We start from the raw sequence: 12,779 nt of genomic DNA, 5'->3' as shown, positions 1-12,779 counted from the left end.
CTCATAGAGTACTTTAGTCACAGAATTTTATTTTCAGATAGGAATCACTGTAGCTCTTTACTAGTCTTCTGGGACTCCCCTTCCTTCCAGGCTGTTTTGACAACCCTTGTAAGCCATTTTGCTCCTGTGAGCTTTATGTTTATGGATCTTAATATGTGTCTGGGTTTCATCCTCCATGATGGGCTGTTCAGTGTGTTCCTTGCTATTTTGGGTGAAGGTACTTATATGAGTCCTTTGTGAATAAAGCCTTCTTTCTAAAGAGTGAAATCTTTACTTGCAATGCCATTTAATTTAAAACCATGGATGTAAATGCTGTACTCTGTGTCTCATAATGGCTTATCTTCATTTGTGCTGTTCAGGTATTTTCACAAGAACTGCATGCTTTTGTGTTTGCAAATATACCATAAAAAAGAACACGATCTGAAATGAATAATACGATTTTCTGTATAGACCATGTCACAAAATCTTAAATTCATAGGAAATGGTTTTCCCTGTGGGCATTGAATGGGCAAGTAGGCAGATCTAATTCATTCTATTATGGAGGGACATCTGGCCACACTTTGGTCACAGGGAGAATAAAGAGCTTATTTTCAAGTAATGTTTCAGTTAATGTACAGTATTTGTTTCTAATAAGATAACAGTGTAGTATTTATTATTACGAACATAAGAAATGAGAGGGGGTTACCCAGTTGTCATTGCTAACTGATCAAAGGGTCTTGTTATCTTTATCTTATATTTTCTCGAAAAAAGCTCAGAGTAACATCTTACAGTATCCCACAAACCCTTTGGGTAAAAACTTACATTTCTTCTTAGTTTCCACTTGTGTTATGTGATGACCATTTCTGTGTTGATTCTGAACAAATCCATTTTGGGATTTAAAATACTTTAATCAGGTCATGTCATACACCAGCCAGCAGTTATATCACTCTGCAGCTCTCAACTGGCTACCTGCTGAAGCTCAGCAGGGTTGAGCCTGGTCAGTTCCTTGCTGGGAGACATCCTGGGAAGCTATGGTTGCTGTGGGAAGTGGTGTTAATGGGACCAGTGGGGGGTGCCCACCCTGCGGTCTGTGTGGGTCCTAATGCCCTGGTATAGTGGTGGGGACACTACACTATACTGTACTGTAGTGGGCACTGTCTTATGGATGGAAAGTTAAACTGAGGTCCTGACTCTCAGTGGTCATTAAAGATCACTGGGCATTTCTCAATAAAAGTAGGGCCTTTTCTGTGGCCTCTGAATTGTCCCCATGTATGATTGGCTTGCACTTCCCCTGCGATGGACTGGCGCCATGTTCAGGATGTGCCCTGCCTTGTGCTCGTAGGCTCCGGCTTCCTGTGACACCATATGGTATAGCGCGGATGGCAAATGACATACCATACACCTCTCTTTTCATGATTAAAAAGATTTGTTTCTTTTAGCCTGTCACTAACATTCCTTTATGCCTAGGAATATATCTGGTCACTCTTCTATGAAACTTGTGCATAATATTCTAGAAGACAGTTTCCTAGACATTGTACAATTTTAAGATCAATAAGAAAATAACACATTTTTTACTAAATGCTTTACTTCTAATTATATATTCTAACATATTATTTTCATTTTTAATTGCTTCCCCACAAAACGATACACAAATTGTCAAATACAGCTCAAAGCCCTGTTCCTTCCTGATTCTATTGTCAGGTATTGCAATAAGAATGAACAGTTTTCTGTTCTTAAATGACTCTTGGAGATAAGTGCTTGTGTGTCATTGCATCAGATTGTCACTGCAGTAAGCGGACAATTAAAAAATACAGAGCACAAAAATGTAAACTGTAGAGGAAAATATCCATAGGAGAAATGTCTGATGTACAATTTATTTTCCTTCATTTACCTTCTTGCATTCATTCATTTTCAAACAGCTTCTTCAAATTCAGGGTTGGGGAGTGGGGGCTGAAGCCTATCCCAGCAAGCAATGGGCACAAGACAGGATACAGTGTTAATGGGACAGCAGTCCATCACAATGCATGCAGACACAGACATACACACACACACTCCAGGGCCAGTTTTCCCAGAAGCCTATTAACTTAAAAGTATGTTTTTGTTTTTGGATAAACATATTGCCTGACGATGCAGACAATATTTCCACTGTACTTCTAAATAAAATCATACACAGTCATATTCACAAACTATAACCTCTGCTACTGTTTTGGCATCCAAAAATACGTAATACTGTGGAATTTAGCATAGGTGACGTGTGCTCCAGGAGCTGCCAACTGCACACAGAGGAAGATTCAATTTTATTGAGGTCATGGTATAAAGAATGTCATTATTCCTTGACATGCAGCTTTTTACCAAGAATACATGCCAAACACGAAGGACATTCTCCATTAAAATACAATGATCATTTATGACTTTTTAATGTGCTGGGCAAGGTATTTCACTGTAGGTGCCATGAAATCTCATAGCTTCCTTAATGTGCTTACTGACATAATGCTTACAGTTCCATTAAGAACATGAACTGTACCCGCAACATTCCTGTCAGTACAATACAAGCAATGCTTGCAGAAAACAAGCACTGGAGTAGTGATTAGGGTGTGGGATTTGTGATAGGATGGTTCTGTGGACAAATCGTGGGTGAGGCACTGTCATTGTCCCCATGAATAAGGTACTTCACTCAGCCAACTTCAGTACGATTCCCCAGTTTCTGCATATAATCCATCCATTTTCGAACTGCTTTATTTATTTTTTTCTTATAAAATATACTTTATTCCGAAAAAAAGGAGACATCTCACACATGTTAACAGTCCACGTAATAAAAACAATGGCGGAACGGCGGCGATTGTCCGTTATCAATCATTGCAAGTGTGGGCGGATTTGCGCTATTATGAGAGTCCCTCCAGACCCTACCACTTGCTGTTGTCCATTAATCCCTGTACAGGGTCCAAAGCCCTTTCCAGCGCTCCCTCGCCGTGGGGAAACCCCATTTGGCGACGTCGTGCTTCATCCTCCTCCCGAGGTCCGCCAGGATCCACTCCTCCAGCTCCCTCGCTCCCCACTTGATGTTGTGCCGGATGAGATTGTTCCTCGTGTCCCACAGGCCTTTTTTTGTGAGGGACAGCAGCAGCCACATCAGGAACTGCGTCCCCTTGTCTAATCCGGTAGGTGCCAGCCCCTGCTTTATAGAAGAAAGGCTCAGGGGAGCAGAGCCTGAGCCTATCCCTCAAGCAGAGGGCACCAGGCAGGATACACCCTGGATGAGACACCAGTCCATGGTAGAGCACCAGCACAGACACATTCACAGCGCCAGGGCCAATTTCATAGAATACCAGTATGTTTTTGGACTGTGGAAAGAAACCGGAGCACCCAGAGGAAACCCCTTGCAAACACAGGGAGAACATACAAACTCCACACAGGTAGCAATGCAGGAATTGAACCCAGGGCCTTAGCACTGCTAATCAGCAAAGCAGCATGGCTAACCATTGCACTACCGAACCCTAGACGTAAGTCATTTTGGATAAAAGTGTCAGTATAGTTTAATAAACATTATTTTCCAGGTTAGTTCCTAGTAGATATTTGAAACCAAATAGACTCAATGGGTTGAAGGGCCTTTATTAGCAAAGGTTATTATAATTAACAACTTTTAGTATGTTCTTATGGCTCACACTTACGTGTATAAGACAAAGTTTAAATTAATGACCAACTTCCATATTCATGAGCACTCACAGAAAACATTTTATCTAACACATTCGTCCTAACATTCAGTAGTAAAGAGCGATACCTGAATAGATGTCGTGTGAAACTCCAGTGATACCTTACAAAAACGTGGAACACACCACGTAACAACGTGTAATAAACACTGCTCATTAAAATGTACTTATGTGACAATCTCATCTCTTCTAAATTTATTGAGCACTCAGGTTAACAAAATAAGCCCTAAATAATTACTTTGACGTTTTTCAAGTTTTTCTGCAAAAAGTTAACCCTTTCAACGGAACAGTCTTAGTTTCGGGTGTCAGCTTCAACTGCACGGTAAGGTAGGGTGTTCCATCCAGTCACAGGCTTTTTTTTACTTTTAGTTTTATTACGTTCGTCTCTCCCCCACCCGCAGCAAGCACAAGCAAGGGCAACACAAAAGCTACACAATTTTACTCGTAAGGGGGCGATAGATCGCTCTGCTCTCAGACCCAGTCTTCCTGACAGCCTCCGAGACCACACCCTTTAAAGCGTTAACGGGGTTCAGTTCAAACGTAAGCAGCATAGGCCTTCCCCCCACGGCTGGGCACGCCCCGTGCTCTGCGTTAGCTCCCCGCAGTGTCGGCGGACCCAAGGTTTCTCTTATTCAGTCGCTTCAGTGCTGCGCTAGCAAGTACCTTAGCCGGGACTTGAGTTCATTAAGTACAGACATGGCACTGCTGGATCTGGCCCTGCAGGGACTCGCTATCTTCGGATTCATCCTTTTCGTCGTTCTGTGGCTCATGCATTTCATGTCCATCATCTATGTGTAAGCCAGGCCCTTTTTTATTTATATATATTTTCCAGTACTTGACTGTGGGTGTGTTGATGTGTTGTTGTTTTTTTTGCCACCTCCGGTGTTCAAGTGTTACAGGCTCGAGTGCGCCGCAAATCTTTTGACTTCAGACCGCCTGACAAAGGCCTGTCTGTACTCTTAGCCGCCAAACTGGTAGTAGGTCCTCGGGGTCTGGGCATTTCGCTTTATTGATTATTCATGGCGAGAATGAAAGAAACCTCATGTATCTTGCAGAACAGCTGACGTTTAAGTGGGGAAGGAAGCGGGGCACGGCAGGGTCAGGGGGAGCTTGGGTCCCCTCAATTTGTGGCAGCTCGCTTTGTGATAAAGAGCCCCTGTCTCGCAGGGCTTCGGCGTCTGGTAGTTGGTAAAACCGTGAAGGCTAATCGTGGCGGAACAGGCAACCGTGCGTTTTGGCTTGTTTACGAAATGCGTTTGAACAATGGACCGGTGCCATAGCGCCGAGCCTGCGGTGTCTCTGCGCTCGGGCTTCAGTGTAACCAGGAAACCGGACAGCACGGGCTGTCCAGTCCCATCGCCGTGCAAATCAGGTGCCTGTCAGACTTGCACCAGAGCGAGAGGAGAGGTGTGCTAACACCTAGGGTAGTAAAGCTAAACACCGCAATTGGTGAAAACATTAGAATGGTGCTAGTCTGTTGCTTTTTATTCATCAGCTTTAACAAATATCATTAAGATCTGGTTCTGCTGTGATTACATATTCTCATTCACCTATAGAGGGTAAAGCAAGCGGATGTGCTCGATAGCCGGGTTTCCCTGAGAACACGCCACCCAGATGAAGGTGAATAATAGGGATTTTTCTAATTAACTGGTTAGATTCCCAGCGAAATACTCAGTGATTTTTTTTTTTTGGGGGGGAAAGCGTCCTTGAAGGATTTATAAGGTCGTTTGCTTAATCCGGCTGTGAAATGTCATTGATAAAGCTGACCCGGTGTTCCGGTGCCGATTGAGTCGAGGCGACATGAGTGCTTAACTGCAAAATATAAATATCTGAAGTCTGTATAATTACGGGAATTAAATTTCCATATTCTCTATATTTATTTCCATACGTACAGCACCCACCACAAGCAATTTCTGGTCTGACAACTCAGTGCGTCATTATAGATAACCGACATGTTTTCATTTATGCCATCGGAACATTTAAGATATTCGTCAAAGTAGTAGTCTAGCAGTAGCCTGGTGTATTTTGCAGTTCCTGGCTTTTGATTCTGACGTCGATCAGCTCTTAGGCTTTTACTCATGACAATGTCATGTGAGCCCATCTGATCTCCAGGAATTCCACTACCCACTGTCTTGCTGTAATCTAAGAGATATCGCACTGTGTTGAAATTAAAAACAATAAGAAAATGTTTCCGTTGAAGGAGTAAAAATGTGTGTGACTTTCACTCCCCCAACCCCCTCACGAAGGTTTTGAAATTTCCAGAGGACGTGCCTCGTTTTGATAGTCTTTGCTCAACCTGTTTTAGCCTGAGAAACAGTGCACTTGACATGTTTTCTTGAGATGTGTAGAGTGCTCGGTAAATGTCGTGACTGTTTGCTTTGAAAGGATACTCAGCTGATCATTTTGTTTCTATTCGGTACACTATCAATTACTCTGAAAATTTTTCCTACACAGGCAGAATCCAGTTAGTTCTTAGTGTCTTCATATGTGGAGGTTTGTACATCTACCACAGAGTTCAAAGAAACACTTTGAAGACACAGGAAAAATGTGCATTTTTTCCCCCTCTGGTATACCCTCAAAACAAATTATTTCCTGTCACTTTTTAGCAGTAAGTAATTAGTCTTTCTTTTTCACACGGTGCAGTTGGCCTCTTCCCTAGTAGTTATAGGTTGGGAGTGAATTCTGTCAAGTCCCTTTCTCCAAGTGCTTGGCAAGCAGAACATAAATACAGTATATGAATTGGAGGTTTCCTTTTTTAGCTGCTGTTTGCAAGTAGGTGGACTGCATTGCAAGCCTGGACTGTTCATTTCAGACAGCCCCAGTGAAACGCGATATCTGAGCACTTATGATGCATTAGCTGCTGCATACTGCATTATAGGCATCACCGTCTTGAAATTAAGCCCCTCGTTATGTACATCCGAATTGCCGTTTCAGATGAGGAGAGCCTAAATTTCATGCTGTGCTGAAGTATTTTGAAAAGTAAAAGGGCACGCAGAATGACGCTGATCTGATTTCCGTGACTTGCATTTCTTCTTTTTTCTTAACTCACTGGATTAAAAGCGACCGTAATGTAACCATTCCTGTGTCACTGTAAGGTAATTCATGACAACCCGTTTTTATGCAACCCTGAAATTTAAGGCACCCATGATAAAGTCCAGCCATGGTAGAGTTAGAGCCGTTTCTCGCGTGGGAGGAGCTCATTGCCTCTCATGCTTTTGCTAGGCTTCTATGTCGCTCGCAATGCAGCGACAGCCGGGTTACCTGATTAGTTTCTGAGTGGGAGGAATTTTGGACTGGCTTTAAATGGGCTCTTGAATGCAACTTTTTTTGTCTGTCTCTAACTGCCCCGGAGTTTAAGGCCTTCCTCCCACCTTTTGCTACTTTGTCGTTCTCCCTCGTCGTTGGGCACTTATGCCAAGGTGTCCAGTTCACACTGACCCAAGTGTTGGGAGTCCGTCTTTCCAATTCAAGAACAATATTGACCCAGACTTTCGTAATATTTGCTAAATCAGTCCTATGTAGCGTTTTCGCAATGTAGTTTTCAGTTGGCGGTTTTAAAAGGTTCACATTCTGTCAGGATCCCGGAGCTATAAAATAAATTGACGAAAGGCTTGGACCAGAAGCAGGAAGACCACAGTTGTTAAGAACATTAGTAGCTTTGTTGGCTTCTCAGATTGTTATTTATATTGGTCTTGGCAAATTAAAGACCTTTCGCTTACTCTACACGCAAAGTGTAGCTGAAAACTGAAGTTTAAATGCTTTTTACATTAGACAGCCTTTTGCACAGCTTTGCTTTAAACACGTTTTAGGCCAAGAGGCAAAAGAAAAGAAAAGCTTCACCTGTTTTATCATCAAGAGACAAGACATCCTTATAAAAAACAAACTATGTGAAACAAAAGCCAGCGATTTTGGCAATCCTTAGTGTTTAGAGGCAAAATTATAGTCTTCCTTAACACCTAAATGATGGAAATCTAAATGGCTGGGTTTTTTTGTGAGTGTTCGTTAATGCCATACTTTTGGTACCAAAATACCTTTAGTGCACACAAATAAGCTTTGCATAGGCAGCAAAAAAGTAAAGTGTAATGGATTGAGCATAATAAGATAAATGACTAGGCCACATATTTCTGAAACAATATAGTAGATGGCAGTAAACTTACATTTTTAGTAATGGGGTTACAGATATTCATATACATTTTCAGTAAAAACATAGAATGAAATAGAACTTCCTTCAAAGACCATACTGTAGGTTGTACTGGTTGATTGTCTTCTAAGAGGTGGCTTGAACAGGAAATTTGTAGTATTGTATAAAAGGTACAGCAGATTGTGCCATTGGATCTTTGATGGTTTGAAAACATTTTGCAGAAAACTGACTATGTTCTTTACCCAGAAATGCTGTTTTCAACATCAAAAGTATAGCCTGCTTTGTGGGAACAAACTTGAAATTCTTTTCTTACTTTTGAAGCTTCAGCTTTCATTTCAGTTGTAGTTTGCTTGTTAGGAATTTGAGTAAGGATAGGAAATGTTGAGTTCATTTTGGGAATTCTGAACTCATTAAATTCTTACCAGAACCCTCAAAATTTAGGACTGTATTTTATGTAGGTCACAAAGTATTTTAAGATGTGGTTAATACATGCAAAGTGCCGAGAACACATTTAAAACTTAAAAGAACAATCAACAGGATGGTGCTTGTGACAGAGGCTGTTAGTGACACCACTAAGGCATTTTTCATGAAATTTAATCGTAACATTTTTCATAGTAAATTAGGGTTAGGTAATTCTTTCCTGGAGGGATTAAAATAATTATTGGTGTCATTAGCACCTCAGCTGAACAGTTTGTTTGCCTGAGCCAGTTAGACTTGATCCTTAGGTGAATTAGTAACATTACATACAGTAATTTGGGGTCACCTATTTAACATAGAAGTGAACATGACTTAGGACTAGGAAAGAATGTCCCAAGATATATTGGGCAGTAATTAGGCAGTCTTAGGCAGTAATTAGGCAGTCTAAGGATGTTGTGGTGACAATCAGTAAAAACAATTTTTAAATTAAGCCATCGAGATCTTATTGAAAACATAAAAAATCTGTAGTCATTTTAGTGTGAGCATGGACTAACAGATAGTTTTTCTTTCTTGCATGTGTCTACTGTACATCCTGGAGTACAATTCAGAAAGTGGTGAAACTGGCAGTACAGGGAAGCGTTCATGGTTAATTCTGTATCATAATAAAATGTAATATAAGCTCAATATAAGAAGGTTGAGGAACACTCTGTTCTACTGTAATTGTTTTTCCTAAAGTGTCACTGGAGGCGTGTGTTTTGAAACATTTCTGAGCTTGCGAGCACTCCCACGGCTCCCTCATTGAGAAATTCCCTGGAATGTTGAACTGCAGCAGCGTGGAGTGGTGACTTCAATATTGGGTGCAGCATGACTGACTGCAGTGTGCTTACATCATGTGGCCGTGGATGACCGGGAGAGAGAGAGAGAGAGCTAGGATTTGGGTCCGCAGAACTTGGAACAATAAACGAACCCTCTCTTGTCTGACCATACCACAGACGGTGACCGAGATATACCTGGAGCTCTAGGCAATGTTTTGTGTTTTGCAACCTGGGAATGAGCTGGGAATTTTTTAAACCAGCTAATAAATAGTTCTACGTGTCCTGTTTGGCTCTGTTAGTTACATGGGTATCCAATAGTTACACTGTAAGTGACACCAGTACTTTAGATACCCATCATATCATCTCTGGACAGGAAGATGAAGTGAGGGACAATGGAGCATAGATAAACCCCACTAATTGATATCGGTGTGCGCAGCGTAATTATGGGCTCATGTCTTTAACCAGCTCACAATAGTCATTCTAATGGCGCTAATCATATGGTTCCACCCAGGTACTCTGTAGGAACCTTGAAATTAATTCACTGCCCAACATGAATAAAAAAAACAAAGAGTTGTGTTTAGTAACAGAAGCTTTGGCCGTTGCTTGGGAGGCTCGTTGACTTTTGTTCAGCCTTTGTGCGTGTCTCTGTACGCTTTAAGAGCGCCTGAGGAGTGTACCTGTGGGGCTGCTGAGTTATTAAAAAGCACAGAGGCAGTTGTGTCATCGCCTCTTTGTGATGCACCGTGCGGTGATCAGATTTCCATATCCCGGATCTCAGGTGGAAAAAATGAGTGAGGAAACTTTTATTTCTAGCTATAGTTTATGTCACAACCTTCAGTTAGGCTGGAATATATAATATTTACAAATTAATTTAGTAAGATATTACTGACACATATTATAACTGTGTCAGGAGTATTTCTATTCTTGTTTACATGTGGTTGGAGCCTAATTAGGCCTTTTTCATTACTTTCTCAGAGATATTGATTTTTACCTAATTGTGTTTAAAGGGAGGACTGTATCCAATATCCGCCATCATTTTCATGGTTCGGTGCCCCGGTAATGGATTGAATAGGCACTTGGCTTATGAATTGCAGTTCTTTTGTCTGTTGGTGAAGAAAATATTAGGTATAAAAACAAAGTGAAAGAATCAGTGTTGTAGTGTGTAGATAATGTGAGATTATAGCAAGAAATGATCAGTTCATACTGAAATGTGGTTCATACTAAAATACAATGAGAGCACAGTCTGTACGGTTGTGTGTAGTTAATGAGGTGGGGGATTTAAAACCAAAAATAAAGTAATGCCTTCCTTTCCTCTGGTCTTTTGTCTTGGTTTCTATGTTCTTTTCTTTTTTGGATTTCACATCTGTACATGTGGTGCATGATGAGGCTTTCTAGTTGTTTCATATTCTTGAAAAAGACAATAGGAGTAGTTTATTACGGACAAGGACTTGGGGCCCTGTCAAGCACAGTCATCGTGACAGAGAGCTAACGAGAGGCGGAAAATAACCTGGTGTTGGATTGACATTGGAATGCTGCAGATGTTAAACATGACTAAAAGCTCGGGAGAAAAATACTTATCTGAAGGAAGAGGAAATGCTTTGTCCAAAGTTCCTTGCTGATTCAGCTTTCACATAGTCTTCGAACAGCTTCTTTTTGTTCAATTTGTACCTCATGTGACATGTAGCAGATAGCTGTTTTCTCTCTCTTGATATTTCCTAGTCACAGTTTTAACCTAATAAAATCTGCTTCTTTCATTAGGTAACATACTGTGGTGCATTGGTTTCAAAATATTGGTCATTTTATTTAGGATTTTTTTTGTTAATATCTTGAAAAGTTTGAACTTGTGTGCCCGTTAAAGTGTGTAGGCTTGACTAGCTCTATTGAAAATGTTGATTTTTTTTTTAAAACTAAACCAGGAAGCCTAGGTCAACATTTTAGAACATAAGATTAACCTGAATATAGAAAAGTCGCACTGTAAAAAAAAAAGGGCAAAAAAGTAAATTAAAACTCAGGCTGCCTTGTGATACATTAACTGCCAATGGAGCATTAATAATAAGCAGAAAGGCAACTCATGTAGCTGTTTCATACTTTAGTATTCTTCTGTTCATTAATTGGCAACATGTCTGTGACTCATGTTTAATGCTTTAAATAAACAAATGAATAAACAAATTGTTCCACTGGCTAGACTGGAAATTAAGATATATTTATGAAATGAGATGATAATAGATGGAATTGTGATTATTGCAGAGTCATTTAAAGAGATTTAAAATGTCAAATACATACAACTAGCTCTATATTTGATAAATATAATAAAGGGCATTTACACTGCATCTTAAGGATTTTTATTATTGATACTTGTAGTTAGTACAGTAGCTAATTGATCTGAGCATCACATTGACATCAGTAACACATAGCTCGTACCCGACTCGCACAGCTCTTTTGCGTTAAGATGTGCCTCCTTTTTTTCCTTATAGGAAATGAGTGAAGTGGGGATTTTATCAGGAAGTTGCAATGCGATGTGGGGAAGATGTAGCTCCTTTCTAGTTTGTATTTACACCATGTCTTTGAACTTGATATTCTCAAAGGGCTTCCCATTCGAAGAGACTTATTGTACTACACCGATCATAGAAAAACACTTATAACTCTGTCTACAGATGTATGTTTCTAGAAAGATGAAGCAAGCAGATTATAGGTATTGATTAAAGGATTTGGGTGTTTTTCTGTGCCTTGGCTTGCAACCATGAGCCTTGTACAGTATTTGTATACTGGGAGGAATGAAGATGTGTAGACAGGGTTGTCCCATCTGTCCACATGTAATGGACAACATAGCCTCATAGTGGATGTTCAGCTCTGATTGGCCTGGCCAACTATTCCCACCCTGTCTGCGTGGTGGTGTGGGGAATTCCCAGTCACATTCGGCTAGTGACACGGGCCAGACATGACCAAATGATTGCAGAGCTCAGCCTGCTCTAAGGCAACTTTACATGTTGAGCCACAATAGGGGCTTTGAGGAGGTGGTTTAAAAATAACAAACCAACACAGTGAAGAACCCCATTTGGGGCAATTATGAAGAGGACAAGGCCTTTGTGCCACTCTTTGGTTTAAGCTATTATTTTAGATAGATAAGACTTTATTGATCCCGAAGGGAAATTGATTAATTGATTTTCAGTGCGTCTTTTAGAGGAGAAAGCCATGCGAAGTTTTTTTTGCATCAGTACACATCTTGAGTTTTTAAAGGCTCCAGTGTCAGGAAGTTTCCTAGACCTATACAAAGCGTTCCCTCAGGAATTGATTGTTTAAGAGGGGCTGTTGTTGCACAGAACGTATTGATTGATAAATTATTCACATTGACAGGTGGGGAGTATGAGGTGTCTTGAGGAAGTAGGCTTAATTGACTTATATGTAACTGATACAAATACAAAAAATCTTGCAAAAAGGTGATTTCTAATATGTATGGATTTCTGTAATTAAATTGACATTTTACAAACCCACAGTTATACATTTTGGGGGAGGGGAATAGCTCTTCATAACATGTATATGAAAAGCTGCTATTCCCTAAAAGATGGCTCATATGGCGCATAAAATAAATAATCTCGTTTCCCAAAGCCAAGTTGTGTAATATCTACTAAAAAAGGTGCTACTTTGCAAATACACATGTGCACAGCTTGTATATAAATGATGATGCCACATGTTGAAGTGAATATTGGGTGGTTTTTTTTT

At 40.5% G+C, this 12,779-nt stretch overlaps 1 protein-coding gene across 2 annotated transcripts in view; it reads left to right on the top strand.

Annotated features, from left to right (window-relative positions):
• Positions 1-4,249: 4,249 nt before the first annotated feature.
• ugcg (UDP-glucose ceramide glucosyltransferase) overlaps positions 4,250-12,779 on the top strand; it is a 46,821-nt gene continuing 38,291 nt past the window's right edge. The window contains exon 1 of one of the 2 annotated variants that reach the window (XM_088630270.1): positions 4,250-4,480. In XM_088630270.1, coding sequence (XP_088486396.1) covers positions 4,383-4,480 — 98 coding nt within the window. In that variant the 5' untranslated portion in view covers positions 4,250-4,382. The remainder of the gene's footprint in view (positions 4,481-12,779) is intronic. The other variant, XM_088630268.1, reaches the window with a different exon arrangement.

Source organism: Lepisosteus platostomus, chromosome 4 (genome assembly GCF_059453375.1).
Source record: "Lepisosteus platostomus isolate fLepPlt1 chromosome 4, fLepPlt1.hap1, whole genome shotgun sequence".
NCBI classification, from domain to species: domain Eukaryota; kingdom Metazoa; phylum Chordata; class Actinopteri; order Semionotiformes; family Lepisosteidae; genus Lepisosteus; species Lepisosteus platostomus.
This window is presented reverse-complemented; position numbering and strand designations above follow the sequence as displayed.